The following is a 26,267-nucleotide window of genomic DNA, read 5'->3' as shown; positions in this document are numbered from 1 at the left end:
TCTCTGTGAATGGGTGCTTCCTTCTGACTACAGGCTGGACTCAGGAATGTGTTCAGGAATCATGATAGGACTAAAAAAAATATTTGCTTGTTAGAAGTATTAATCTTGATTCCTTCAATAACCCACCAGCCATGGATAAGAAGACTCTTTTCTACCTTGGAACTTCTGTATGGCTTCTTATACAGAGTAAGATTTTATCGCTAAGACCACATAGAGCTGCTCCATAGCACAGAGCCCCAAATCCTGTAGCACAAGCACTATTTTCTCTTGCCACACAGCAAAAGTCACAATGCACATTCTCAGTAGAAAACACAAAATTAACTTGGGACTTGCCCACCCCTCTGTCCTGAGAGGTCTGCATGAGAAGGGGACAGTTTCTCCTCTTTGTTCACCTTTTCCCCACCACTGTGTGCCTGGAGGGAAAGTTTGTATCTAGCTTGTGAAGTGCTTCATCTCATATCCATCACAGTTCCCCCTATTTTATTCACATGATGTGTCATGACCGCTTTGCTAAGGTGAGCTTGATTACTACTTTCTGCAGCAGTGGAACATACTTTTCACAAGAAATTGAATGGTGATGGAAAGCAAATTATAAGGATGTTACTTTTGGTTTATAGTTTAAGCTTCTAACCTTACCAACCTGAGCAGGGAATCCAGCTTTTCTGCTTCCACATACTAAGGGAGGAGACAGAATTCAGTTCAGGAGCCTCTCTGTCTCCTCTGGCTCAGCATGAAAGTTAAACTCTGAAAAAAAACCAACATGAACCCCTCTGTGTCAGATGTTTTGACAGCAAATGAGTATCACAGTCCAGACATTTTTATAAGAAGCTGAACATAAGGCATTATATGCTGCTGAAAACAAAACTCCGTGAGTTTGCTTCATTAATGTATTTTTGTTGTTTATACATGAAAAACTTGAATAACTCACATCATAATGTCTATTCCAAATGGAGCACAAGAAGCAAAAGCATCACATGGGTATTAAGAACTGCATTCACTCCACACTTTAGAATACAAAGATTTATTGTTTTCATTGTAATCCAATTTAATCTCTCTAATGCACCAGCAAATAACTTGCATATTTTATGAAGGATCTTGAAGACTACCCTATGGATAGCTTATACAGAGTTACTATACTTAAAATAGTCTCCTCTGAGACACAGACTGACTTGCTGAGCAGTATGTATGTCGTCTCGGTGCCTGTGCCATTGCTGTTGATAAGACAAACTACAAGGACTGTAGCTTTAATAAACATTAACCTACTTCAAAATTTCAGAACCATCATCTTTGATCCTGACAGCAATTTCAATACATAAATATACACATTCATTTATATTTCCATGTTTTTGGATGGGACCTGAATAAATTATCTATTTGTTACATTTATACAGGAATGGAAAGAGAAAATACCAACAATGCTAAGCAGAATTAAACAAACCAGCAAATATGAATATAACCATTTTAGTAACTGTGGAAGTCTAATACATATCACAATCACAGTGAAAGATTTCATTTCTTTGTCTCAATCCTTAAAAGGAAGAAGGGCAGAAATGTTGAAAATATCACTGAAGTACTAATTATCTTCTAATTATATAAATACTGGTGCTGATGATTACTTTAATTAAATTATTAACTACGTGTTGACTAATTAACTAGAGCTTTGTAAGTGTGAAGCACTCTGAATAGCTATTCTTATTGTACTGCTTGTAACTAAATATCTTTGCTAGAGCATGTGTACACAGGATTCTGCTGCAATCTCTGTGAACTGATACCCCAATTATGCCATTGCCACTCATTGCTCAAAAAACGCATGAAGTCATATGCAATGTTACTTCCCTCACAGAACCATAAGAAAGATAAATGATATCTAATCACTAGCTGAGAATATGACATCAGATCCAGCTGTCTGATTCCCTCAGCAGGTAATTGCATACATTCCCATGTTAGTGAATATTTATTTTATCCATTTTCTTTTAAGTCTATATGGAAATTGAGACCTGCATACAGCAATAATAGCATGAAATGGAATACTTTGATGTCTCTCTGTCCTTATGACCCGTTTGATATGGACCAATTCGCAAACTGCTGAAGTCAACAGAAGATTGATTTGAATGTTGGAAAGAAGTCACGTTCAAAAGAATATGAAGTGATGAGATCTCATTTCCAAAGGAAATACTTTCATTTGAGATCCAGGAAACAAGTGTACATAAACAACCCAGAAATATAATTTTAGGACTAAGACATATTTGGGGTTATTTTTACACTCTTAATGTAAGCCTTGTGAATAATTCTTGGCTTCTGTTTTTCCCCAAAGAACAACCAGGTTTTATTCAATTCACTAGATCTGCATGGGAATATCTTAGAATATCACTGGCAGTAAAGAGTTTTCATTGGATAAGCTTTTTTCCATACAAATTACAGACTATTAGCGCATTTATATGGATCTGACTATCTGTTGTATTAGTAGTACAGTATTTAAATTCCCTGATAATATTTAACTTCAAAAATTAATTCCAAGATACTGTGTCCTTTTAAAGTCCAAACAAGTTCTGTATTCAACTCCTGTATAATATAAAAGAACAGACTGTATAATCATCTATCACCAATGTCAGCTTGACTTAGTTCTGTTAGCTGGGGAACAACTTTGAATAGATTCAGGACAGAAGGAAACCACCAGTGTATACCATTACTCATTTAATTTCATCAGGAAAATCACTTACTACAATCAACTGATTTTTACCTAACAGTTACAGCATCAAGATTAAAAAGCATTATAGAGAGAAGCAGGTTTAGCCAAAGTAGGATAAAGCCAGCAAAATGAGCCCCTAAGATTCTCTGCCAGTAACTGAGAATCGAAGTGAACTTTTGGCTACAGTACTAGGTAGCCAACATCTCCTGACTGCCTTCGTGGTCTCTTTATGCCACTGTCCCCAGGTTCACTCTCCACCCATACTATGGGCATGACCAGGGAGAGAGCCATCCCAGCAGCCAGGGGACAATTGTGGAGGACAGAAGCCTGCCCAGAGTCACCTTCCTCCTCTGCATGGTGCTCATCTTTGCAAGGCCATGGGCCTCTTCTTTTTTGTTCTCACTCACAGGTCAGGACAGAAGGCAGTCTCAGTGATGGAACTACAGATTCTAAGTGCTCCAAATGACTTATGATTACAGGGAATTAAAAAATGCCTGTATTTGATAACTTGCTCAATAACTCACATTTCCATTAGTCACGTCTACATATTTCCAGTTTTAATTTGTCCTGCTCAGACTTTCATCCTTTCCTTACCATGCTTGCTATATTAGAGACCCTTATGGTGGCAGGAATTTGTTCCCATAGATAGTAATAGACATTAATACTGCTCTTTATCTCCCGTTTAAACAGGCTAACTACAGTGAGCTCCTCTAGTGTAAATCAGAAATCTCAATAATGAAACCTTATTACCCACAGGAGTTCATAATAAAACCCATCTCTTCATTTCAGTGAGAGTTTCACCTTACTGATTTTATTGAGACAGGATTTCACTCCATATCTTTTAATCTAACAAGAGGGATTAGGGGTTGCAATGCCACATCAAATACATACAGGCAATAACAAATAGTAGTGATCAGGATTTTGCCTATCTAAATCCTCACTGGGAGCACACAGCATAGCACATATAGTCAGAGTGGTTGTTTTCTGAGATGTAGGTGTCTTTTACTACCCTGCTTCCCTGAAAATAAGACCTACCCCCAAAATAAGCCCTAGCATGATTTTTCAGGATTTTTGAAGGTGCTCAAAATATAATCCCTACTCCAAAATTAAGCCCTAGTTACAGTTCATTTAAAAAGTCAATTGAAATAGTGTCCAGGTAGCTATATGTGAATATCTTTTGGAGCAAAAATTGTGTAAGACCCTGTCTTATTTTCGGGGAAACAGGGTAAGGAGATATAGGTATAGACATATATATATATATAATATATATATATTACTCTGGACATAGGACGTCTCTGAGCATTAATAAAAGTACTTTGAGATTGGTGTCCTATAGATTTCAGCCAGGTTGCTTTGAAATGTGTACTTTTACAATGAAATACTGGGATTTTTCCAGAAGAAAAAACTGGCATTGCAGAGTTTTCTTTGTTGATAACAGCTGACAAAGACTCTTGTTTCAAAGACTACTTATGACAGTAACTGCAGTAGAAATTGAGCCAGTATCTTCTGTGATAAAAAGTATCTTTGGTGTGTTTCAAAAAACTAAAAAAAACCAAAAAAACATTTTCATTCATTTTTGTTCAAATCAACTTAATGCAATATAACCAAAAAGGCACTTTTCCCCATGGTTAAGACACAGCCCACCACATGATTCTATGATCTCAGGTCATGTTGCAACCTCAGGAAAGCCTGGGCTACCATCTGCTAATCTGTACCTTGAAGAAGTCTAGTAAAGTAATGGAACTGAAACCTCCCCTAAAGTCAGGAGTCAGCAGACGGAAATTATGGGGAAAACATTTTCTTTGGAGTATCAATTTCTAAAGCAAGGGTTCCACACACACGTCTATCACAAAGGAAATATCTTTTTATTTTTTTTTTAATCTAAGCATACACGGAGCTAGCAGTCAAGCAGAAAACAAAACACAAAACAAAATCTTACCATACTTAAAACAACTGGAAAAGGACACGTGGAACTTTACATTCAGATGATAAAATCTCCCAGCTTCCCCACACAAAACTCTCTTATTTTGATGACACTCGTTCCATACAATATTATCTTTAATATTGCCATTAGCAATATTCTTGGTTTGTATAGTTGGGTTACAATGCTCTTTAATATATGACAATACCTGCTCAAATATGATGGTGCTGTTCTTTAAGCATATCACACTTGCGATCTTGCTGAAACACTTCTATTGTCACAACCTGCTAAAAGGTCACTTTTAAGCAGAAGGGGAAAAACTCAGCAAGAAGAAAAGTGGATGCTAAAGTGCCAAGTCAGATGTCACATCTTTATTTTTTTTCCTTATGATGAAATATACCACTTTTCTGTGGACTTCTGCCATGCATATTACTGAGAAGGTACATACTACAGCTTTAGTTTCAAGTATATTCATTATATTGAGCAGCATTTGCCTAAACCTGAGGGAAATGTAATGCTACTTTAGATGCCTCAAATAGTCTATATATTCTAGGGCTTTGACTAAACTTTCAGCTGAGTGCCTTCTACGTGTCCCTTTGCATAAGTCCCTGCTGGCCCTAGAGAACTGGAATACTATTAGCATGAAATGTGTTAAGTAACACACTAATTTATTGAAAGACAGGTCTCGTTCTGCTACTGTAGAAAGTTCTCAGCCTGAATGTTGCCAGAGAGGCCAAAAGACCTGACCATGGGGCCTACTAGAAAGTTAATATTAGATGAATAATAAATGAAATGTCTAGCAGCAATTCACTTTTTAATTGTAGAACAAAGCCTATCTGGGAATTGAGAAGTCAACCATGAACAGTTGATTGACTGTCTAGTGATTACTGTCAAAATTTGTGGACGTGCTTCCACTAAACTTTGCTCGTTATGATTTGAATACAAACCCACACCTCCTCATCAAAGGCTACCTGCCTCCAGTAGAAGACTCCTACTCACTGAGCAAGTGTATTAAGAATACTGTTGTATAATTTATATGCTAACGTTGTAACCAATTAGCCCAATGGGACTACCCTGAGGGTGTGTATATACTGCTAGGATTTTGCATAAATGATTAAGACTTTTTACTGCTGGTATGCTAGTCTGATCCAGTTCAGTCTTATCCAAATGACATATTCAGTTCAAATGCTCTGTAACTACTCGATTTTGTGAGCCAAAACAACATTTAAGCAGGTGAGATCAGGAAATTCCATTCAAAAAGCATGTTTCTGGTCTAAACTAAAACCCTGATGTTAGCAGCATGTTTTCCAGTTTTGATTGCCTTCCTGGGTCTTTGCTCTTCACTGCTATCCTGCCTTGGGAGCAGCCTTATTCCAGTATTTCACTCAAATAAGGATGGATGAGCAAGAAACATACATCTAATAGCCTGTTTATAATTCATTTGGATATGAATACTAGCAAGAATATGAATTGCTTGGAAGATAACTTCAAAACAAGCTAAAGAGAGGGAATGCTATATTAGTGAAATGATACATCTAGCTCAGGGGTGTCAAACTCATTTTCACCCGGGGCCACATCAGCCTGGCAGTTGCCTTCAAACAGGGCTGAATCTAATTTTATGGCTGTAATGCCTTTGAAGGCAACTGCCAGGCTGATGTGGCCCCGGGTGAAAATGAGTTTGACACCCCTGAGCTAGCTGGAGGACAAATAGCCAAATATCTATACATTAATTTGCTATGCCACACACTACTGTATTTCATTCATGTAGTTTGTGTTTGAAGTATCACATTCTGGCCCATACCATTATTTAGTCTTGTACGATTAGAAAGAAGGGAAAATAATCCAACCAGATCTATTATTTGGCTCAACATCTGCGCACTGCTTAATCAAAACACAAGGGGTTTTCTATATTCTTGTTCAAGACCATACCAGCGGTACAACCCATGACCCACAGATTCTCACACAACCTCGTTTCATACTCCCACCCATAGGCACACACCTGATATAACTCCTAACCCCCCCCAGCTTTGGTTTCCCCCAAGCTTCCACAGTACTATTTCCTAAACAAAGACCTTTTCCATCAAAAAGTCAAAACCTGACTACAAGAACCATATCAAATCCTACTTCTGATAACTAAATTCCATTTAATCTATTAATAATCCCTCAAATACTTAAAGTATTTCTATTTGATTAAGAAAACCAACCAACCAAACAAAAAAACCACCCAAATCTAAACCCGTGAGGTTTAAGTCGTTTAAAGGACTCGCCCACTGATCACCCAAGCCTGACACTGTATCAACTCCTTCCTCCGGGAGTCTGGAGGCACAGCAGGTCCGAGCCATCGGAGCCGCTGGCAGGGCTCTCCCAGCGGGCCGGGCCTGGCCAGCTGCCCCAGAACAGACACTCCGCAGCGGCCAGGGACGCTGAGCAGTCCAGCCTAACGACACCCAACTCCGTTCCCCGCAGACACAAGGCTGGATGGCGGCAGAGATGCGGTCGCGGTGCCGGCCCGGCTGCGAGGGGGCTGGAGACGGCTCCGCGCCGCTGCCCCGCACATCGATGACTCGGCGCTCAGGCACCTTGACATGTCCTGGAAGCGCTGCCGCAGCGCCAGCGCGGAACGCATCGAGGAGTCGGCGCTCGACTTCCAGCGCACTTTCCGTGCCCGCAGCGCCATCTTGGCGTAGGGGCGGGGCGATCCTGGCAAGAGGAAAGCTGCGCGGCCGGGCGCCCCGGGGCCTTGCCGCCGGCGGGAGGGGGCGGAAGCCGGAGCGAAGGCCTGCCCGCTCCCATCCTCGCTTCGTCAGCCGCGTGCGGTGGTGACCCGGTAAGTAACGCATGCGCCCAACTGCCGTTCCCTCCCCGCTGCGTTGCGGCGCCGGGCACGGGCAGGCAGCTGCGGACCGTTGCTTGCCGCGGCGCATGCGCGCTCGCTACCCCGCCACGCCCCTCCGCCGTGCCGCTCCATGGGACACGCGCTGTTGTTTTTTTCCTGCAGCCGGGGGGCAGCCGGGGTAAGATGCCGGGGAAGCTGAAGGTCAAGATTGTGGCAGGGCGCCATTTGCCGGTGATGGACCGCGCCAGTGACCTGACCGACGCCTTTGTGGAGGTTTGTGGGAAGGGAGGAGGAAGAGGAGGGCGAGGGTGGCCGCGCTGGCTCACGCGTGGGGCCCGCGCACCTGCCGCCGGGCCGGCGCGGCCGAGCCACCTGCCGGTCCCCGCCGCGGCGCCCCCGGGTGGGCGGGGCTGTGGGGGGCGCAGCTCCCGCGGGCGCGCAGGTCGCCCCCTGCTGGCCGGCGGCGCTGCGGTGGCAGGTGCCGCCGCGGAGGCTGCTCGGGGCGCTGCCGGCCTGTGTCCCCGCGGCAGCCCCGACCTGGCCGCCTCCGGGCTCGGCTTGAGCGCTGCCCTGTTGGCTGGAGGATGGGCCGGCCCCGGCCAGAGGGGGCTGCGGAAGCGGCAGGGAGCGCCTTGAGCCCGTGTCCGCGGGGCTGTGTCTAAAGCGGCTTCTGGTTTACACCTCGGTGTGATTTTTAGCCGACAGCCGTGTAGAATTTGAATGGTATTTTAGAAATATTCTGTGGGGTTGTTTTTTTTTCAGCCTTTCTTGGCTGAAGGTTGTTGATGAATGGTTCTTGGTGATACGGCAGCCGAATGGAATCCATTTCAGGGTTCCGTTTGACATGTTGTGAGTAGGATGGAGAAGCAGTAAAAGTACATTTAAGTCATTTGTATCTCTGAAGTGCAGAATTGTACAGGCTTTTCTTTTAAGGCAAATATTCATATTTCTACTTCACGTATTTGAAATAATAAAATATTTTCGAAGGGGATTTTTCTTGGACAAAAATATTGTTTACATGTTTAAATTAGTTTATTGCACCGAAAGTATGTAACCCCAACCTTCTTTACAATCGTATATTTAACAGGCAATATACAGGGCGTTTCCCAGGAAGACGTAGTAAAAAAAAGTCAACATGATCCTTCTGTTTTATGATTCATTATTTCTAGTAGGAATAAATAGGAAATTTCAGTAATGTTCTGTAGATTCAGAAATCATACTCTCAGAAAAAGCAAAGAGCTGTTTAAAAATGGAATGCTATGTGAATAAATGCTTACACCACAAATGGTAATTGAGGTTGGTGCAATACTGGAATTAAGGTAGGACGACATAGTGTCTTTCTAAGACTGTATAAATTGAAAAGTCTGGTGATATCAATATCAAAATAGATTTGGGGTAAATTTGATTTACGTTAGACACTAAGCATTGTCTAGTGGGTCAGTAAATTGGCAATAAAATGAAAACATATTTCTCACGTGCTTTTCAATGAAGCTGAAATAGGACACAGTTCTGTTTTATTCATGAGTGATAATCATTTAACTTAACATTTCAATGTTTGGTTTCACATGTTTCATCAGTCAGTTTTTAATTTACAAACATTTCTATTGTAATTTTAAATTTGACTAATAGGCAGCCTACAGCAATGTGATGTGTGCTACTAGGAGACACGGAAAACTGAAACAGGAAATATAGTTCTCTGAGTTTCGTTTGGCCTGTTTTTATGCTGCCTTGATGAGAAACAGCTCTCCTCTACTGGTGGTCACTTGTTCTCAGCCCTGCTCCATCTGTGCCAGCCCTACTGTCTGAATAGCTGTGTAGCAAAATAGATTTGGAAGTACATCTGGTTAAACACTAGCTTAGCTAAAAAGGAAAAGAAAGTTTTTCAGAAAGATCAATTTGCTTAGCTGGGTTAATGTGCAGTTTCATGAATGTCTTGTCACAAATAAGGTTAAAGAAATACATAGATGGGGCATTGGTGTTAGGATTGTTACTTAGACTGTGGGAACTACCCTTTCCACATGTGGAGTAGGCAAATCAGCAGCAGGTGAGATTTATGTTAAAATAAGATTCAAACAATTGTATTATTTTTCAGTGTAAGGTTGCTGAAAACCTTTACAAAACATTTTCACTTAAATAAAAATGAAAGGCTGAAGTAATGTTAAGGTACTAGCTGATTACAACCCTTTAATTTCCTTTTTAAATTTTCTAATATAAATCTAAAATTAGAAAAGAAAATGAGTAATACTTTAGGAGTAGTTATATTTATACAGTCCTAAAATTGCATTTGGGCCTTTGCAGGCAACCATGAGGCTGATGTCACCCCTGGTGAAAGTGAGTTTGACACCCTTGCTTTAGAGCTTCCACTTGACTCAGATTATGCATAACTTGGGTTTTGCCAGCATGTGCAATCTGATGCAAATCAGCACAGTTTCTTCTGTAATGGTGCTTCTACATTTCTACAGTGGACAGCAGTGTAGTGCTTGATTATCTCTACTAGCTTTAATGAACTAGCTTGACTACTGGAGAAGTTCAGTTATAGCTGCCTGGGGCTCCAAGGGAACTAATTTACTCCCTAGATAACATATAAAAATAGATTGGGTGGAGCTCTGCACTGCTGCTTCTTGGCAGCTTCTGGCATTTAATGTAGCTCAGTTGAAACAATTGTCAGTATCACCTTGTTATACTGCTTTGTGTGGTGAATACACATTCTAAGAGGCAGTGCTGTTAGTTTTCTGTATGCACATAGACCGCATCCGCGAGGTGATATTTTTTTTACACTAAGGTTGCTTAGTCCTGTGTTTTCATACCACTCTGGCTTTTATCTTTAAAGCTTACTTTGAAGTTATTTCTTTTCAAAAATAATTCAAGGAAATTCTGAATTAAAAAAAAAAAAAGAATTCAAAGAAATTTAGAAATTCAATAATTTCAAAAAGAATTGTTTATTGAATCAAATAGCTGGCCCCACTGTTCTTTAATTTGTTTCTTTGGTCATGTATGTTGTATAGAGTTCTGCTGACTGAGGCATGTACTTTTATATACACAGGGCTCAGTGTCAACTCATAGTCCAGTTCCACAGTGTTTTAGGCTTTTTACATTAACTGAGTTGAGTATACTTAAGTGAGTGCATAATTTATTTAGAGCTGGAGTATGCACCTATGCAAAATAATTGCCCTGTTACTGAAACGTATAAAGCATTTATTCAATGCTTTCTGGAGCGAAAGTGTTTCAAAAATTGCTATATAGTTTCAAAGGCAAAGTCTAAATTTAGTCTCCAAATCCATTTAGACTTTTAAAAAGAAAATTACTTCAAAATCCACAACTGTCTTTGCTTGCTGCATTTCCTTTATATCAGCACACTCATTATTTTCTTAAGAGTCTTGGATGAATTAAAAAACATAAGTCTGGGTATTTAGTAAGTATCTGATACTTGGTATGAGTTCAAGTACTAAGTATTTTGAGAGGCAACATTCAGAGAAATACAAGTGTTTGTAAATGGTTTGGAATGAAAGCTGCAGTGAAATAAAGGCTCTTGCATTGTGCAGCATAGTTTCTTGATGTCTGTGGCATCACAGAAATTCAGTTTCACTTTTTTAAAAAAACAAAAACACACCAACAAAGGGGTGTCCTGAAATAGACTCCTATGGAGATCAAATGGAGATTCCTGAAATAGGCTATTATGTGGTTGAAGGTTCATTAATCGGTAGAAATGTGGAGAATATTTAATCTTCAGTAACTGGAGGTTACAGGGGTATCTAGATGTACGTATATAGATATGTAGTCCCTCCAGCTTTTTTGCCTATAAGCTTTCTGGAATTTTCTATATTTTAAGAAAGGAATAGAAACTGATAGGTGCTTCCCCCTTGATGCTCTGAATTTACAGATATCTATCCAGCATATTAAGATTGCAGTTGATGGAGATGGTTTCATTTATTTTCTGGTGTGTATCTGGGGAGATTTCTTAAATTTAACAAATAAATTTACCAATGTTATAATTTTATTTCTATGTTTCTTTTATAAATTGTCATTAAGCTTATTTGGAAACCCTAGGGAGAACAGTAATAGGACATAAACTATCAGTATTTAGACAGAATATTTTTGCTTACGGTATTTCTAAACAGAAGGCAAAAAGAGTATACCAAGTAACTTTAAATAGCCAATATAAGTGATTTTTTTAACCTCTCAAGTGATTGAGGAGGAAAATAAACAATTTTAATAGTGGGAGAGATCTAATAGAAGTGTTGATACATTGAAAGTTACTGATATGTGTATATTCATTAAAAAGTCACTCTCACTGAAAAGTTGTTGATATTATTGAAATATGTACTTGAAATTATTTGCATGTGTAGATTTAATGATTTTCTAAATTTATTTATATTTATTATTAATAATTGAATGCTTATACTTTTAGGTAAAATTTGGAAATACAACATTTAAGACAGATGTGTATCCCAAATCACTTAATCCTCAGTGGAATTCCGAGTGGTTCAAATTTGAAGTAAGTACTAAGAGTTTGCCTGTATTCATATAGACACTCTGATTTAGATGCCCTTAATTAAATAATTTCATTTTAGGCAGAAAATGAGTTCTGCAGAGAGAAGAGTATTTTTGTTTAAATACACATGAAGCTTTTTGAGCAAACCTATCTACAGTTAGACCTCGTTTGCTAAAGGTGTCTCATTGGCTTTTTAGGACTGCTTGTAAAGTTAAAATCTTGCCAGAGTAGATCCAATTCAAATGTTACTCTTGGTAATACTAAAAAAGATGAGAGAGGTGAAAGTGGGGGGAAAATAGCATTATGGGTCAGGCTTTCAGATATCACTGTGGGTATGCTTGTATTTTTTTAAAGCGATAATTTTCAGTAAGGAAAGTTAATTGATATTTGAAATGTGACTTTGAGTTGCAAAAATAATGCACTTGACAAAAAAGAAAATGGGGAATTCCTATTGGAAAATTACAAAAGAAAGAGCACAGACAACAATTAGCGGACACTTGCTTTTGCCATTTCCTTATGTAATAATGAGGGCACTCAGCATTTTCCTGTAATTGCTTGTTGCTTTCCAGTATCTGATTCATTGATGTCCTTTGACATATAGACTAATTATTAAAACATTTGCATATATAGTACTGGTTCCTTTATAATGTTTTAAGATAATATCACAGTATAAACATGGTTGTAAACATACGTGCATATAGTGAGTGATGTAATAGCTGATGATGTTAGAAATATTTTAGAGCAAATATAAAATAGTAACGTTAGGTAGATTATTAATCAGCATGGAATGCTTGAGTCAGTCCATGTTGATTAAGAAAGTCATACTGTCGTGCTGAAATCAGTTTTGTTTTGTTTTATCTTTCAGTTCCTGGAGTAGTTTTTTTGAGGGAGGGGAAAGAGTTGATCTTTGTGGAAGGTTAATTCTGTTCATAGAGAAAGAGGTTTATTAACAATAACAGAAATCTCAAGATTTTATCTTTTTGCACGGAAAAAGAGATTTGGGAACGAAAAGAGCTAAACAGCAACACTGTGGGGAAAAAAAAAATCCACATTTTAAAGAGTGAGAAAACACTATTTGCTTAAGACATCATAATTATGTGTGTGTATGTGTAGTTCAGTCTTTCTGGAAGACTGCATGTTATAATTCTGCAAATGCTTAGATGAGTCATCCAGTTGCATTTAGCATACCTGTTTCTTGGTTTGTGATGTTCAACACAAAAAGTTGTGGAATGTCTGTCTATGTGTATGCTAAAAAATAGTTGCTGTATCTGCAGGTGGCTTATTGTGTTTACTTAGGAAAGCGCATGTCTGAAACTACTGGATTTTTAAGCGGGTTGTATAAAGTCTTGTAAGCCACTGACCAGTTTGGACGGGTGAGAGCACTGATAATCCTAAAATGCATTAGCAACAAGAGGAGGGCTAAGGAGAATCTCCATCCCCTGATGGATGTAGAGGGAAACATAGTGAAAGAGGATGAGGGAAAGGCTGAGGTACTAAATGCCTTCTTTGCCTCAGTCTTTAATAGTCTGAACAGTTGTGCTTCAGGTACCTACCCAGCCCCCTGAGCCAGAAGACAGGGATGGGGAGCAGAATGAAGCCCAAATGATTAAAGGGGAAATGGTTAGTGACCTGCTATACCACTTGGACACCCACAAGTCTGGGGGGCCAGATGGGATACACCCAAGGGTGCTGAGGGAGTTGATGGAGGTGATCACTGAGCCACTTTCCATTATCTACCAGCAATCTTGGCTAACTGGGAAGGTCCCGGTTGACTGGAAGTTGGCTAACATGATGCCCATCTACAGGAAGGGCCAGAAGGATGATCTGGGGAACTGCAGACCTGTCAATCTAACCTTGGTGCTGGGCAAGGTCACGGAGCAAATGATCTTGAATAACATCACACAGCACTTACAAGAGAACCATATGATCAGGCCCAGTCAACCTGGGTTTGTGAAAGGTAGATGCTGTTTGACCAGCCTGATTTCCTTCTATGACAAGGTGACCCAACTAGTAGATGAACCTCAGTAAGGCCTTTTACACCGTACCCCACAGCATTCTCCTGGAGAAGCTGTCAGCTCGTGGCCCGGGTGGGTGTACTCTGCAATGGATAAAGACCTGGCTGGATGGCCGGGCCCAAAGAGTTGTGGTGAACGGAACAAAATCCAGTTGGTGGCTGGTCACAAGTTTTGTTCCCCAGAGCTCAGTGTTGGGACCCTTTCTGTTTAATCTCTTCATCAGTGATCTGGATGAGGGGATTGAGTGCACCCTTAGTCAGTTTGCAGATGACACCAAATTGGCTGGGAGTGTTGATCTGCTGGGGGCTAGGAAGGCCATACAGAGGGATCTGGACTGGCTGCATCATTGGGCTGAGGCCAATTGTATGTGGTTTAACAAGACCAAGTGCCGGGTCCTGCACTTGAGTTGTAACAACAGGGAAGAGTGGCTGGAAAGCTGCCTGGTAGAAAGGAATCTGTGGGTGCTGATTGACAGCCAGCTGAACATGAGCCAGCAGTGTATCCAGACGCCTTGTATTGAGAATAGTGTGGCCAGCAGGACTAGGGAAGCGACTGTCCCCCTGTACTTGGTGCTGGTGAGGCCCCACCTTGAATCCTGTGTTCAGTTTTGGGCCCCTCACTACAGGAAAGACCTTGAAGTGCTGGAGAGAGTTGAGAGAAGGGCAACGAAGCTGGTGAGGCGCCTGGAACACAAGTCTGATGGGGAGCGGCTGAGGGAATTGGGGTTGTTTAGCCCAGAGAAAAGGAGGCTGAGGGGAGACCTTATGGCTGTCTACAACTACCTGAAAGGAGGTTGTAGCACGGAGGGTGTTGGTCTCTTCTCCCAAGTAGCAAGTGATAGGACAAGAGAAAATGGACTCAGGTTGTGCCAGGGGAGGTTTAGATTGGGTATTAGGAACAAAATCTAGACGGAAAGGGTTCTCAGGCACTGGGAAAAGCTGCCCAGGGAGGTGGTAGACTCACCATCCCTGGAGGTGTTTCAAAGGCATTTGGATGAGGTTCTTAGGGACATGGTTTAGTGCCAGAGTTAGGTTATGGTTGCACTCAATGACCTTGAGGGTCTCTTCCAACCAAAACAATTCTACGATTCTGTGATTCCATGACCTCTCTTGGTGGCCTCCCACAGGCTCCTCGTGTCGGGCTGGCGCAACAGCCCAAAGGACACCAGGCCCTCTGCTCCCCTCTCCCCTGGGGCTCGGAGCACAAGAGGTGGCACGTGGCCACGCTCTGGGGGCAGGGCCAAGGGATCCCCAGGGAAAAAGAGTCCACGCAACACTTGGCAGTCAGCAATTCCTTTATGGAGCGCCGGGAGACCGTGTGCAGGCGGCTGGGCCTCCTGTTCCCACCGGCGGGATCTCTGGATGCTTTGCTCCCTCTCAGCCACTGGTGAGCGCAGGGGGCTGTGGCTCTTGCAGGGTGTGAGGTCACTGGGGGGTCCCTGAGGAACCCCAACCCTCCTGGAACGTTCTTGCCACCGTCTCGTCAAGACCATCCCAGGCAAGGGATGAGAAGGGGCTAGAGCCCAGGGCTCATGAGGCGAGGTGGCGGGCAGTCCCTGTGCCCAAGGAGCAGCCTTTCTCTTGGGCAAGAACCGTGACAGGCGGGAGCGAGCCCCAGGAGAGGGGCCCTCAGAGCCAACCACCCTCCTCCTTCTCCCACATTCAGGCATCTTTCAGGACACAGGCCCCCGCACCCACACCTGCCACCTCTGACGTCACAATCACCACCATGGTGACCTCCTGCCTGTCACCAGCCACCTCACCGCCCTTTGTTCCAGCCCTATAAAAGCGGGGGCCCCTGCAGCTGGCCCACAGTGCGAGGCCCTCGGTCGCCAAGCATGCTTGGACGGAAGCGGAGGCTGAGCAACCAGGCGGCTGGCTGCCCACCTCAGGGTGGGGCGCCACACAGCCACATCCCCACACCACAGGGGAGCACGGCACCTCCCACCGGGAGCAGTGTCAGCCCTCGTGCCGCGAGCGCCATTGATCTTGATTCTCTGATCGATGGCATGCGGCGCTTGACCGTGGGCCCACCAGCGAACGGTGTGGAGCCCAAACGCGTCTGCCTGCCAGGCAGCAGCGGGAGCCCCCAGGCGGGTGGCTGCCCAGCATGGCGTGGGAAGCCACCGAGCCGCTCCCCGCTCCCGTGGAAGAGCAAGAAACGACCCCGGAGGAGGAAGCCGAGGCAGCAGAGGAGGAAGCAGAGGGGGAGGAACATCAGTGCGCATGCCACGACCGTGACAGACATTACCTCACTGATCTCCGGCATGCGGCGCATGGCTGTGGGACCACCGGTGACCGGCGGCGTGGAGCCCAAGCGTGTCTGCCTGCCAGGCAGCAGCCGGAGCAGCAAGGTGGATGGCTGCCCACCCTGGCGGAGGACACGCGAGAGACGGATTGTGCGATTGGGACCTCCCGGGAGCCTGAGGAAGGCAAAGCAGCAGAGGAGGCAGAGGAACATTCCCCCTCGCTCCATGAGAGCCATTGCCCACGCTCACATCAACGCCGCCGCGCAGCGAGCAGCCGTGGGCAGGCAGGGGAACAGCATGGGGCCGTGGTGTGTCTATCTGCTGCGACCCAGGTGTGACATCCCACCGAAGGACGACGTGGAGCCCATGGAGGTGGATCCGCCAGACTATGGCATGGGGCCACCGGCTGTTCAGCCACCACAAGACGCCGAGGAGCCCATGGAGGTGGATCCGCCTCAATAACCATCATCCATGGCGCTGGCTCCACCTGCCACAGGCATCGTCTGGCAGTTCCCCAGCCATCCCGCCTCCCGTGCATGACATGGCGGCAAACAGCACCGCAGGAGTTCCCGGTCGGTTCCCCACTCCCATCTTCCACACCTCCATAACCGGACAATAAAGGACATGAACAGAATAAAAATGCTTTGGTCCAAGCTTACTTGACACCTTGGTGACTGCATCTGTACTCCTGTGGCACCTCCTGGTCCCTGTCTTTGACTAGGAGGCCCTTTTTGGAAACTTTCCATTCCCAGGCCCACCTTCCTGCTCTGGTGCTGCCTTACATTCTGGGGGGCTTTTGAAGGCTGCAACATCAAGAATTGGATAACAGTTTTTTAAAGGGAGTCAAATGCTCCTAGAAATAGCGTTGAACCCTAGGAATTTCTGCATTCCAAGTTATCCATCTTACCTCCGTGCCAGTAGCTATCACTGTACCCTGGAGACCTAACTAGGTAGTGAGATGGTCCCACTCTTGCTTTTGCAGGGAGGTGTATTCGTACTGGTAGGACAGGTGATCATGCCCACATGATCAGGCTGCTGGACTCCCAGGGAATTTCAGGGCTTCTGGTTCCTGACAGATACCAGGGCACCATCCTGGAACTTTCTCTGGCACCTCAGGCTTTCTTCATGAAGCTTTTTGCTGCCTGACTGGATAGAGGCCACTTGAAAGACAGCAAACCCAATCTACATTTTCTTGGCGTTTGAGTGGTTCATGCCATTTCTACTGGTCACGACTTTCTAGAACACCATTTTGGTCAATGCCGGACTGAATACCGAGCCTCAGAGTTTGACCACTGCATGACGGAGGATCAAATACGTTGGAAGGTGCACAGTTCATCATTTGTAAATACCTTCCAAAGCCAGCGTGCTCAGAATGACTGTCCACCCTCCCCTACCCACACAAGTAGACACCCCTTCACTCTCCCATACTGTGAATTGACTTTGCTAAAACTCAGATGCCAGTTCTAGCAGATACTTGTGGATATGCCCAGCCAGAGAAGTCTGAGGAACTCTACCCACGTGAGTGGAAGTGCCATGGACTCGGGTTCAACAGGAGTATGACTTAGCTCCTTTGCTTGAGGACAAGCCATGAGAAGCTTTTGTCCTTCACCACCATACTAGCCAACAGAGCCAGGGTGCACCTCTGACTGAACCCACTCCCACCTGCAGGCCCCAAGGACCTGGAGCTGGGAGCAACAAGGCAGACATCCTGGTGGGGGTCTGTTACAGACCACCCAACCCGCATGAAGAGGCAGATGAAATATTTTGCGGATAGCTAGGACAAGTCTCCCGATCACTAGCCCTTGTGCTTATGGGCGAATTCAACCTACCAGGTGTCTGCTGAAAATACAAGACAGCAGAAAGGAAGCAGTCTAGGAGGCTCCTGCAGCACGTGGAAGACAACTTCCTGACACAGCCGGTGAGTGAGGCTACCAGGGAAGCAGCCCCGTTGGATCTGTGCTTTGTAACCGGAGAAGGACGCGTGGGCAGCATGTCGACTGGAAATCCCCCAGGGTATAGTGATCATGAAATGATTGAGTTTTGTGTCCTTGGAGAAGGCAGAAGGGTGGTCAGCAGAAGTGCCGCTTTGGACTTGCAAAGGGCAGCCTTTGACCTGTGTAGAAGGCCGGTTGGCAGAATCCCTTGGGAGGCAGTTCTGAGGGATAAAGGAGTCCAGGAAGGCTGGTCTCTCTTCAAGGTCATCTTAGGGGCATGGGAGCAGGCTGTCCCCATGTGCCAGAAGGCGGGCCAGCGGGGAAGAAGGCCGGCCTGGCTGAATAGAGAGCTGCAGCTGGAGTTTAGGAATAAAAGAGAATGTATAAACTTTGGAAGGAGGGGCAGGCTACTCAAGAGGAACACAAGAATTCTGTGAGGTTATGGATAGAGAAATTAGGAGGGCCAAAGACCAAGTAGAGCTGCACCTGGCCACCGCTGTGGAAGGCAACAAGAAATGTTTCTAGAAATAGATTCTCAAGAAGAGGAGGGCTAAGGAGAACCTCCATCCCCTGATGAATGTGTGGGGCAAAGGTAGTGACAGAAGTTGAGGAAAAGGCTGAGCTACTAAATGCCTTCTTTGCTTCAGCCTTTCATAGTCAGAAGAGTAGTATTGCAGATACTCAGCCCCCTGAGCCAGAAGACAGGCGTGGCGAGCAGAATGAAGCCTCACTTGGACACCCGCTAGTCTATGGGACCAGACGGGATACACCTAAGAGTGCTGAGGGAGCTGGCGGAAGGGATCACTTGGCCACTTTCCATTATCTCTCAGCAATCCTGGCTAACTGGGGAGGTCCTGGTTGACTGGAAGTTGGCAAACTTCACACCCGTCTCCAAGAAGGGCTGGAAGGAGGATCCAGGGAACTACAGACGTGTCAGTCTAACCTCAGTGCTGGGGAGGGTCACGGAGCAGATCATCCTGAGTGACATCAGACGGCACATACGAGAAAACCCAGTGATCAGGCCCAGTCAACACGGCTTTATGAAAGGCAGGTCCTGTTTGACCCACTTAATCTCACTGTCTGACAAGGTGACCCACCTAGTAGGTGAGGCAAAAGCTGTGGATCTTGTGTACTTAAGACTTCAGTAAGGCCTTTGACACCGTACCCCACAGCATTCTCCTGGAGAAGCTGTCAGCTCATGGCCTGGGTGGGTGTACTCTGCGATGGATAAAGACCTGGCTGGATGGCCGGGCCCAAAGAGTTGCGGTGAGTGGAGCCAAATCCAGTTGGCAGCCGGTCATGAGTGGTGTTTCCCAGGGCTCAGTATTGGGACCAGTTCTGTTTAATGTCTTTATCAATGACCTGGATGAGGGGGTTGAGTTCAGCCTCAGTAAGTTTGCAGATCATACCAACTTGGGTGGGAGTGTTGATCTGCTGGAGAATAGGAAGGCCATACAGAAGGATTTGGATCGTTGGGCTGAGGCCAATTATATGATGTTCCACAAGGTCAAGTGCCAGTTTCTGCACTTAGGTCACAACAACCCCAGGCAGCGCTACAGGCTCGGGGAAGAGTGGCTGGAAAGCTGCCTGGGGGAAAAGGATCTGAGGTTGTTGATTGACAGCCGGCTGTATATGAGCCAGCAGTGTGCCCAGGTCACCAAAAGGCCAACAGCGTCCTGGCTGATATCAGGAACAGTGTGGCCAGCAGGACTAGAGAAGCGATTGTGCCACTGTACTCAACACTGGTGAGGCCGCACCTCAAATTCTGTGTTCAGTTTTGGGCCCCTCATCATAAGAAGGACATTGAGGTACCAGAGAGAGTTCAGAGAAGGGCAACAAAGCTGGTGAGGAGCCTGGAGCACAAGTCTGATGAGGAGCAGCTGAGGGAACTGGGGCTGTTTAGCCTGGAGAAAAGGAGGCTGAGGGGAGACCTCATTGCTGTCTACAACTCCCTGAAATGAGGTTGTAGCATGGAGGACGTTGGTCTCTTCTCCCAAGCAGCAAGTGATAGTACAAGAGGAAATGGCCTCAGTTTGCACCAAGGGAGGTTCACATTGGATATTAGGAAAAAATTCTTCATGGGAAGGGTTGTCAGGCATTGGAACAGGCTGCCCAGGGAAGTGGTGGAGTCACCATCCGTGGAGGTGTTTGAAAGGCGTTTAGACAGGGTTCTTAGGAACCTGGTTTAGTGCTAGAGTTAGCTTAGGTTATGGTTGGACTCGATGATCCTGAGGGTCTTTTCCAGCTGAAATTATTCTATGACAATTGCAAAGTATAATAGTCTTCTGAGATGTTTTATCTTAAATTTTCTTTTTTTTTTTTTTTTTCTTTTCCTGGCAAGTATGTATTGTGGAGATGGGCAGATAATCTAGGGAATGTGACTTAAATCATGTGGAATTTTAAAATGCGTACTCACTGTAATCTTGCTTTTCTGGTTTTCTCCCAGTGATAACACTGGTTCCGTGATCCCACCAGTATGTGAAGGGTAAAATAAAAGCAAGTGAATGTGTTGTTTAGATACAAGAAATCAAAATTACTGATTTATCTGTGTCAGGTCACTGTATATAACTAAATCTCCTCTTTTTTGCATTTGTTTCCTAGCAGTGTTTCTCTGTGTTTCTTTTTTTTTGTTTTGTTTTGTTTAAATACTCAGATTCCACGTTAATATTTGTTTCTAGGTAGATGATGAAGAGCTACAAGATGAGCCTCTCCAGATCACAGTTCTTGATCATGATACCTACAGCGCTAATGATGCCATTGGCAAAGTGTACATAGATATTGATCCTTTGCTCTATAGCGAAGCAGCTACAGTCATTTCAGGATGGTTTCCAATTTATGATACCATTCATGGTAAGATTTGCTAATTCTTAAGTGAAAGAATTTGTTAGAAATGTAATCTGCTTCCTACAATCTTCATTTCTGTAATCTGTCTTCAGAAATTTGTAATAAGTTTAGCCTTGGGAGCTGGAAGGCTACTTTTCTGGCAGTTTTTTTCCTTATTCCTGGCATGAGAAACTTTCTGGTGTAGTAGCTCAGTATAGTGCAGCCCATAGAACTTGTGACAAGTGGAAAAAAATCTATGCATGGCATTTAAAGTAGTTACTGCAAAATTAAGATTAAAAAAAAAAAAAAAAGATCCAGACATGGTTTTCCAGTTACCACGTGTTTACTAAAAGAATATACTTCTCCTGAAGTCATTTGGGCTGTGCCTTGCTGGGATGTTGGATAAACTTCACTTGAGATGGAAGGACAGGACATGATATGTCTTCAAAATAAAGTACAGGATGAAATTCCTTTTCCCTGCAGGAAGTACCTTAATTGTTAGGTAGATTTCATCAGAATATCTTGAAGGTATGAGAAAATGAAGTTAATGGTATTTTTACCTTTGATTTTAATGAGACACAACTTTTGCCCCAGAAAGTCAAGGTCAGTTTACAGCAATTAGCTTGCTGCTTGAATACCTTATTGCAGAACATCTATGTGGTTGTCATTACCATGCTTGTTCATAATCCAGTATGAATTAAATAACCAAACTATGTTATTATAAAACCTAATTATAAATAATTGGAAATAATTAATGATATTTACTCGATCATCATCATAACTGATGCAACATATTTTTTTTACTTTTACTTTGAAGAGGTTTTTTTTAAAAACATTGCATGTAGTTTTCTTACTTATCCTTTTATTCTATTCATGTTTTCCTATCTTATATTTTCTTTTGAAGTTAAATTAGGTGAACACTTGTGTCATGATATGTACAAATTCTGCATCAGATAGAATTATATTTCTCTATAGTTTTCTAGATGTTAGTATTTCAAAGCTTGTTTTTCTAGTTAAGTAAAAATAGAATTGTGATATTTTCATACTTAAAGTGGTAGATTCTAATTATCTTGATCCTTGGCAAACAATAACCGATGCTTCCTTGAAAAAAATACAATATAATATTTGTAGTATTTTATTACAATTTTTTTTTGCATGTCAGCATGATTATTTGTGAAAGTACATGAACCTGAGGCCCTTCTTGTTATAGTAACTGAAGGCTTCTTTCTATTGGCATTTTGGAAGATAGATATAGGTGACTTTATTGCAGTAGTGTCAGAGTCGATCTACAAATCTAATGCTTTTTTTGTGTCATATACTTATGTAATAAAGGGTTCTGAAGACACTAGAGATCAGACTCATCAAGAAGTTTAGTCCTCAATATGTCAGAACCTATAATATGTGAAATGATTTCGCAGCTGGCTGGGGAAAAAGAAGAAAAAGCTCAGAAGAGGAAAGTAGAAAAATCAAAAAGGAATGGCTGTGTGTGGGGGAAATAGTCCATTATTAGTAAGGTTTAACTGTGTACAAAACCAAAGCTTTGTCTAAGAAGTCTGTAATACCTTACTTTTTGTATATTTCTTCTCATAGTCAAAGTATTGTACAAACATTTATGTACCACTTAGTGGTTATAGTGGTTATACATTTTCTCATTTCATTGGACTTCAGAGAGTAGCTCTACTGTGATTTGGAAACCATTTCAGGGAGAAAATGTAAAAGCTTTTTGGTGTTGGTCAGAGCTTTTTGATGTGGACAGAACTCCAGTTGGAAGGCATCTATACTGAAAGTTAGTGCTTCTGACCTTTTGTGCGAAGGGTATCTTGGGACAGTCATGGTACTTATATACTGATTCTATACCCTCCGTGCATCGATGGAGCGGGGCAAAGGATCAGAGAGAGCACTTGCTCACTGCAGCGGAGGTCACTTGCAGTATCATGAGGTTGACGACTTCTGTTTTCCCAATCCCGTCTTCTAAAGTCCTGTTCTGTGCAGCAGGTATTTGAGGACTGTTGCTTGCTTCAGCCTCAGAGGCGGTGCAGAACTAGAAACCTCCTCTGAGATGGTGCCTCTGCAGCAGACCTGAGAGGCCAGGAAATGTCTTCCTGCTCCTCTGGCCCAGGCTAGAACTGACATGTGAACTGCCTGTTGGATCAAATGGTTCTAGTAGGGTTATAGTACTTTCTTTGCAGAAAAACTAACTCATTGGTAATAGTGCATTAATTACTATTAACAGGCAATAATTAACAGGGCTAGTTTTGTATTCATTTCTCATAAAGCTTCTCATTTTTCATGTTTTTTATTGATAGGTATACGTGGGGAGATCAATGTGGTGGTGAAAGTAGATCTCTTCAATGATTTAAACAGATTTAGGCAGTCATCTTGTGGAGTCAAGTTTTTTTGCAGTAAGTAGAGGAAAAAAGTTTATTTGAACAGAAGACTTTTTCCTCCCTTCTTTTCTTTCTTTGCCTATTCTTTCAGTTTCCCTTCTTTTACCAGCTCATGGCATAAGCCCAGTGGAGATTACAGTAACACAGAAAATTGTTTAGCTTATTTTTCTTTTTTCATTTTTAATAGATTTTTATTGTTTGTATTTCAGAACAATGTAAATAACTGGTTTTTCTTCCCTTTTTCTTAAGTTGCATTTCAGTGCATGTGCATATGCACATTGTGCTAATTTGGGTGCATATCCTGTTAAAAAGGCACAAAGTGGAAAGTTTTTGTAACAGTACATGCTGTAACTGATACACTGTGTAGTTATCAATGTTCCAGGATCTCCCTGAACAAAACTGTTTGGGTATGTCGACATTTTAGTAGAAAATCGTGAGGATTTCTTTCTGGAATCATTCACATAATTTTCTCTGTGTAATTTTATGTTTTTCTTGAAATTCTTGGCTCATAGATTGATGCCTTACATATTTTATATAGATATATAGTGTTTTGTTTTGTTTTGTTTTTTTTAACAGCTACATCTATTCCTAAGTGTTACAGAGCAGTAATAATCCATGGGTTTGTGGAAGAACTTGTAGTTAATGAAGACCCAGAATACCAGTGGATAGACCGAATTCGTACACCAAGGGCATCGAATGAGGCTAGACAAAGACTTATTTCACTCATGTCAGGTATTAAACATGTAGGCTGTAATGCTTATTGCTGGTTTTAGAAATATTCATGATTTAAATAAGCAACTTGCTTAAAACAAGATTGTCTATGATTTTGGGTATTATGCTTATTTTTTCACTTCACAGTGTCTTCTGTTTCTGAAGGTTCTATTGTCCTGACTGATGGCCAGTTGGCCAGTATGACTGACTTTAAAAAGAAAAAAAAACATTCCTTCTTGGTGAGGCCATGCTGCTGTTGAATTTGTTGGTTGTTTTTAGCAAGATCAAAGAAACCTGTGGAACGTTCTTGAAGATGTTCTTAACTTATATGAGCAGTATTACTAGAATTTTGACACAAACAGTTAAAATAATGAACTACTCTGCCCTCTTTGAACTACTGTGAAATATGTGAACAAATATACACTGTCTTAGATACAACGTGTACTAATACTTATCTTACTCATCCCATCTTTTTAAAGTCAAGATTGGTTTGTTTGTTCTCAAGCATACTTCTCTATTGCCTTGCATGGATTCTGCAGGACACTTGCAGTTCCTTAAGAGATTTTCCACCTAGTATTACCAAGGCTATCTAGCTACATAGATCATAGATGTGTTGTTTTTTTTTTTTTTAAAACATGCTGCTAAGTATGCATCTATAGCAGACCATTGTCTTATAGCTACAGTCTTCCAGTCTTTGTATGCAGCTAATAGAGAAGAGGCAGTCTTTCGTTTGCACCAAGTAGCATATTTGTTATCTTGTTTTATTTGGTGTTACAGTTTGTAGATGAGGCTGCTGTATTAAGCACTATTAAAAAGAGCAAAAAGTATGAATTAGGTTGAATAAGTTTGTAAGTAAAAAAATTACAGATGCCTATCCACATGGATTTCAAAGGTGTTGCTTTGTTCAGAACTGTATGAAGGAGCATTTAGCAACTTATGTGTGTTCCAGCACATGTTTATCCATCTCTTTCTGTCTAAATAAGTAAAAAAAGGGGAAAAAAACCTAATGAAAATAAAACTCAGAGAAAAACATTTCTGAAATAACATGTTGTTTTGGCAATCAGAATAGATTTAGACAAAGAGGAAAAAAGCTGTGCAAATCACAAATATCACAGTATGTTATAGGAGGCAAGAGATTGTGACCGGTTGCTTGGCATAATTCTGTAAGATTGGATCTGTTACCTGTTTTACTGACTTGGGTGGCAATTCCAAAAGCAGAGGCCAAAGACCACGAAAGAGAATATGGAAAGTTCACTGCAATTATGAGCTCTTTGCATTTTGTTTTGTAGGTGAATTGCAAAGGAAGATTGGCTTGAAGGTACTTGAAATGAGAGGAAATGCTGTTGTTGGTTATTTGCAGTGCTTTGATTTGGAGGGAGAGTCTGGACTAGTAGTGCGAGCCATAGGAACAGTCTGCACGTTGGATAAATTAAGTAACACATCGGCATTTTTACCTGCATGTAACTCCCCATCCAAAGAAATGAAGGAGTAAGTATGAATTAATAGTGTGTAGGGAAACAAGTTTCATCTCTCTTCTTTTCATATTCATTCAGTTTTACATAACTAGTGTGATTTCTTTTTTTTCCCCAGATTTTTTTTTTTGATAGTTTTTTTTGTGTGCAAGTCAGTTTATATTCCACAATTTTGAAATGGTTTAGCTTGGATTACTTACATTATTTCTTTTGAAGCTGGAGTAGTAAACCTTAATATGACTTTTTTGAGTTTATACAGAAATAGTATGTGTTATTCTTGGGTTGTGATCCACCAGTTTTCTAACTAATAATTAGTTCTGTCTTGACTGTGTTTGTACACTGAGCATTTTTTTGAGGGCTTCTTATGATATACCTTCTGTTCAAGATATTTCAAGTTCAATACAATCAGGTTTGAGCATTTATGCTGAGCATATAAGAAAAGGTACATTTTGAATTCACACAGTACTGTCAGTGGTTTAGAGAATGACCCTGAAGAAGTCTCGTCTTTTCTTGTGTGCTTTGCTTTTTACTGTTGCAAAACAAGTAGTGCTATTGCAAAACAGGTACAGCTAAACAGAGTACTTGCAGAGAAACTTTTTATGATGAGAGATAGAATTTATTGATCTTTGTTATATCTACTGAAGCACCGAACTCAGTTTAAATGTATTTTTTTTATTGTGTGTACAGATTAATATAAAAATACTTGCAGTCTTCAAATTGTTACTACTTTGTTGCTTGA

General features: G+C 42.3%; 1 protein-coding gene across 14 annotated transcripts in view; it reads left to right on the top strand.

The window, feature by feature from the left end:
* Window positions 1–7,307: 7,307 nt before the first annotated feature.
* The window catches only part of C2CD5 (C2 calcium dependent domain containing 5), a gene marked incomplete at its 3' end in the record, with an annotated part of 70,590 nt that continues 51,630 nt past the window's right edge, over window positions 7,308–26,267 (top strand). For 11 of the 14 annotated variants that reach the window (XM_082044937.1, XM_082044951.1, XM_082044950.1 and 8 more), the window contains exons 1-7: window positions 7,308–7,437; window positions 7,609–7,719; window positions 11,855–11,941; window positions 20,814–20,985; window positions 23,265–23,360; window positions 23,922–24,077; window positions 25,346–25,544. In XM_082044937.1, coding sequence (XP_081901063.1) covers window positions 7,630–7,719; window positions 11,855–11,941; window positions 20,814–20,985; window positions 23,265–23,360; window positions 23,922–24,077; window positions 25,346–25,544 — 800 coding nt within the window. In that variant the 5' untranslated portion in view covers window positions 7,308–7,437; window positions 7,609–7,629. Of the gene's footprint in view, window positions 7,438–7,608; window positions 7,720–11,854; window positions 11,942–20,813; window positions 20,986–23,264; window positions 23,361–23,921; window positions 24,078–25,345; window positions 25,545–26,267 lie in introns of those variants that run through there. The other 3 variants (XM_082044940.1, XM_082044939.1, XM_082044938.1) reach the window with 1 other exon arrangement.

The sequence above is a fragment of the Streptopelia decaocto genome (genome assembly GCF_964273445.1).
Source record: "Streptopelia decaocto genome assembly, chromosome: 1".
Classification (NCBI taxonomy): domain Eukaryota; kingdom Metazoa; phylum Chordata; class Aves; order Columbiformes; family Columbidae; genus Streptopelia; species Streptopelia decaocto.
This window is presented reverse-complemented; position numbering and strand designations above follow the sequence as displayed.